At 39.2% G+C, this 4,438-nt stretch overlaps 1 protein-coding gene across 1 annotated transcript in view; it reads left to right on the forward strand.

The window, feature by feature from the left end:
• fbxw5 (F-box and WD repeat domain containing 5) overlaps positions 1-4,438 on the forward strand; it is an 8,430-nt gene that overhangs the window by 1,846 nt on the left and 2,146 nt on the right. Inside the window, exons 2-9 of the mRNA XM_024298823.2 lie at positions 618-813; positions 913-1,070; positions 1,262-1,445; positions 2,062-2,210; positions 2,284-2,619; positions 2,699-2,882; positions 2,971-3,115; positions 3,203-3,415. Of these exons, the coding sequence (XP_024154591.1) occupies positions 627-813; positions 913-1,070; positions 1,262-1,445; positions 2,062-2,210; positions 2,284-2,619; positions 2,699-2,882; positions 2,971-3,115; positions 3,203-3,415 (1,556 nt within the window). The 5' untranslated portion in view covers positions 618-626. The remainder of the gene's footprint in view (positions 1-617; positions 814-912; positions 1,071-1,261; positions 1,446-2,061; positions 2,211-2,283; positions 2,620-2,698; positions 2,883-2,970; positions 3,116-3,202; positions 3,416-4,438) is intronic.

Here is a 4,438-nt window from a genome sequence, read left to right on the forward strand (position 1 = left end):
CTTTACTGTGTGATCATAAATCTTTTTACTTATTAATTATTTTTGTTAGTTTGGGTTTCACTTACAGTACTTAAAAATTGTGTGTGTTGAAGTGTTTATAGGTATTTATTTTAATGGGGAAACCCTGTAAAAGGAGGAAAGATAATGATTTATAGGGAGAGATAGACAATTAAATTACTGGTTTTATTTAAAATTAAAATCTATTTAGTTGTAAAGACATCTGCATAGGCAAAATTTGTTCTCTGCATGTTCTCAGCTGCAGATGCTGGTGCTAGTGCCCCATTTTCAGAGTCTTTGGAATGACTTGACTGTAGGTTTGAAATTATGACCTTCCAGTCTTAGGGCTGGTTTGTTTAAAATCATTACAGGAGTACAAAGGAAATACTTTGTTCTGTTGCAATAAAACCATTTTTTTTCTTCAAGCATGGCTTTTTTTTAGTTAAATAAATTTGAGATTATTATTTCTGAGTGTGGAGAAAGCAGCTATAAATGCAGGTCAATTCTTAAACAGACAAAGTTTAAGATGGAGACACTTATTACTGCAGCAGAGCTTTGGGAAAAGTGAGTGTGTTCTTGTGACTCAGAGAAAACAGCCATGAAGTACTTGTGTTTTGCAGGATGTTAGGATGGAGGGTTCTCGACTTCTGCCCGACAGCTTGGTGTTGGAGATCTTCTTGCGTCTGCCTCACAATGCTGTGCTGAGAGCCGGTCTGACCTGCAGACAGTGGCAGGCCGTCTCCAGAGATGAGTTCCTGTGGAAGGAGCTGTTCTACAACTATTACCGTATACCACGATCGGTACCTCGACACCCCTGTAAATACCTCTTCTGTTTTTCTAGGAATTAACTCAAATTTTTGTACATTTTTTTTCCTCAAAGGCTCACTGTTTTAGTAACTCTGATTGTGTGTGCAGCGGCTTTCTCGTGGTACAAGGAGTTCAAGCGTCTCTTTGACTGTATCCCCTGTGTGGAAGTTCAGACGCTCAGAGAGCACAGCGACCAGGTCCTACACTTAGCTTTTTCGCATCGAGGTCACCGGTTCTCCTCCTGTTCCAAAGACTGCACAGTTAAGGTAGGAAACAGCTGTTTATGTCTATTTTTTTCTCTTAAAGTGAGCAGTGACTGTGCTCTATACTAAAAAACAGTAACAAAAGTGTTATACTTTACAATGAAAAACACATTTTGCAACTTTTAGTTTCCGGAAAATATCATTTAAATTAAATTCTGGTCATTTTCCACGTCGTTGAACCTGTATTCTTGCAGCTGTGGGACACGGAGAGGCCAGATGGAGTTATTTCACTGGTACACAGCTCAAGCATGCGCCAATTCAACTGGGGCTACACCCAATTCTCCCAGTTTAACGCTGACGACAGCCTGCTGTTGGTGTCTGGAGTCTACCTGGGCCCACACCACTCATCATCAGGGGAAATCGCCGTCATTAGCATGGGTAAGAGGAAAAAAGCATTTTTTCTGGTAGATTAATTTAAAGTTTCACATTAAGTTGTCATGTTTTTCACCACAATGTTTTTCGAGATTCCAATTAAAATAGTTTTTTTTAACATGTTCTTATGGTATTTTTCTGAATGATGGAGGACATATAAAAAGAAACTTAAGCTCAAAATAGTATTTCTGGGTATTTTTTTTAATTTTCGTGAATCAGGAGCAGATGAAAAAATGCCATTTAAAAAAGAGCTTATTTGTAATGTAGAAAATAAACCGGACGGGCCACAAACTCTCTAGTCTCCTCCGCACAAGGGGAGGGAAAGGGGGCAGTTTGATCCACGCCATAGCGTCTTGGCCAGAACTCGGAGTCAAATTTCTAATAAACTCCAACTGCTCTGGAGAAACTATGTTCTAGAAAATGACAGCTCTTTTCATTTTGGCTAAAAATTACATAATCATAATTAAAAGACCACAGGGAACACTTTTTAAAACATCTCCAAAAAGGATTGGGTCTTTAAGCAAATATAACAAACAATTTAAATTTAGATTTAGTAGGATTAAGTGGATAGCAAACTGTAGAACTATGAGATTTTCTGCTCATCTGTTTAATTTCAATACAGAAAACTACACACTGTTGTCGCGGGTTAGAAACAAGCCGTACGACGTGTTTGGCTGCTGGTTAAATGAGACTCACCTGATCTCTGGAAACTTGCACTGGATCGGCAACATGACATCCTGCTCGGTTCTCTGGCTCAACAAAGCCTTCCAGGTGAGACAGAACCAGAATTTTCTCATAGTATTCTTTCAAATCCAAACTACAAATATATATATTTTTCCTTTAGGACATCGAATCGGAAAACGTCAATGTGGTCAAGCGCCTCTTCAAGATCCAAAACGTCAACGCCAGCACCATCCGTACGGTGATGGTGGCCCACTGCCATCGCCATGACAACCCAGACCTGCTGCTGGACTATGAGGCTCAGTCTCAGGCCAGGAGGCAGAAGGGGGAGCAGCAGCCTCAGCACCAGCCGCTCCTCTTTGACCTGGGAGCCTCTGGCAGTGAAGAGGAGCTGGAGGAAGGGGAGGAGGAGGAAGAGTTTCATCAGGACTCTAGAGGTCACAGCTTCTCAGCCCGTCGTCCCCAGTCCTCTATCTCAAGCCTGGATCATGTTATTCATGTAAGATAAATGTTTAATTAAGCTATTTTTTTCATTAAATCTTGACTTGGAAACCCATTTTTACTTGTTTTTCTTTCAGAGTTGTAAAAATGTGAGAAGCAGTGATCGGGAACTCGAGTCTAAGGTGGCTCAGATGATGGGACGAGTCCACACAAAGGCCCCTGAGTCCAGCATCATCCAGTCCGCAGAGTCTGGGGAGGAAGAAGATAAAACATACTTACTCTTTACCACTGGCAGCCTTACATACTCTCCTCACCAGATCGGTAAGATGTCAAATACGCTGGAGCACAAGCAGGTTTAGATACATCTTAGCTTGACTCTCATGCAAGTTTTTTACTTCTTATCTTGTAGGCATTAAGAGAATCAAACCAGACCAGATGACAACTTCTGGTCCTGTTCTTGGGGAAGAGCGAAGCTCCGAGTTTTTTGATTCCCTGGACCATGTTATTGATATCCACGGCCACATCATTGGTATGGGATTATCACCTGACCACAGGTAAAGATATTAAAATGAATCCTCAAGCACTGAGCTACACCCTAAAGCTTTTGAAAGAAAACGGCAAATACTTCTGCCGCCGCTCAGGTACCTCTACGTGAACAGCCGGGCGTGGCCAGCGGGGTGCGTCATCTCTGACCCCATGTCACCACCTCCCATCGCAGAAGAAATCGACCTCCACGTCATTGACCTGAAGAGCTTAAGGGAGGAAAGGAGGAGCCTGCGGGCTCACCGGGCCTTCACGCCCAACGACGAGTGCTTCTTCATCTTCCTGGATGTCAGTAGAGACTTTGTTGCCAGGTCAGTGGTCAAAAATCAGCCTTTCAAACACACCAGACCTACTTTTTTTTTTTTTTACATTTCCATACCTGGTTAAGTCATGTAGAATTGCCTCTTTATGGCGTGAGCGTGTCACACATTTTCAGATTAGCCAAGGAGCCTGAGCAGCACATTAATAGTAGCAGGAGTTCCCCCAAAAGATGCTCCAGTAATACAAAACCTTTTTCATCAGCCAAGAAATAAATACGTCTGCCCTGTGGGTGGAGGTGTTTTCAACTTTAAGGGACTTTTTTTATTGAATAACCAAAATAACAAAAAGAAAACATCATCATTTTCCAAAAATTACAAGATGTGGTTTCAACAGAACCAAACATTTGGCAAATTTTAAAAAGTTTCCCTTTGATGTTCCTTTTTCATTCTATAAAGAGGTTAGAAGTCATTTCTGTTGTGTGTTTTTTTTTTTAAATTTCTATATATATATATATATATATATATATATATTTTTTTTTTTCCTTAGATTTAACAGAAATTCCACAGTGAACCCAAAACTGTCCAAAAACTCAATTTTGTGTGGTAATAGTTTTTATCTATTTATCAAACTTTTTTTAATGTTTTTTATAACAATAGATCAAACATGTACAGACAAAATTAAAAATGTAAAAGTCCACAAACAAAGCTACAACTGAGTATAGGGGCGAGTTTACAGACAGAGTTTTTTTTACTTTTTATTACGACTTTAAATCATATATATTTATGAGAAAAAAGTCGTACCTGTAAATCTAGGAGAATAAAGTCGTATATTTATGACTTAAAAGTCATAGGCTAAATCTATGACCTTTTTTTTCTTGTAAATTAGGATTAAGATAAGATTAAGATAAAATCTCGCAAATTTACGAGAAAAAAACTCGTAAATCATGAGATTAAAAGTCATAAATTTACAAGATCTAAAGTTGTAAATTCACAAGACAAAAAAAATTGCTTTTTTTTTTGGGTGGCTCTAATTCTCCATTGTAAAAGGCAAAAACAAGTTCAAAACATGTGAAA

This window comes from Oryzias melastigma, linkage group LG12 (genome assembly GCF_002922805.2).
Source record: "Oryzias melastigma strain HK-1 linkage group LG12, ASM292280v2, whole genome shotgun sequence".
Classification (NCBI taxonomy): Eukaryota; Metazoa; Chordata; class Actinopteri; order Beloniformes; family Adrianichthyidae; genus Oryzias; species Oryzias melastigma.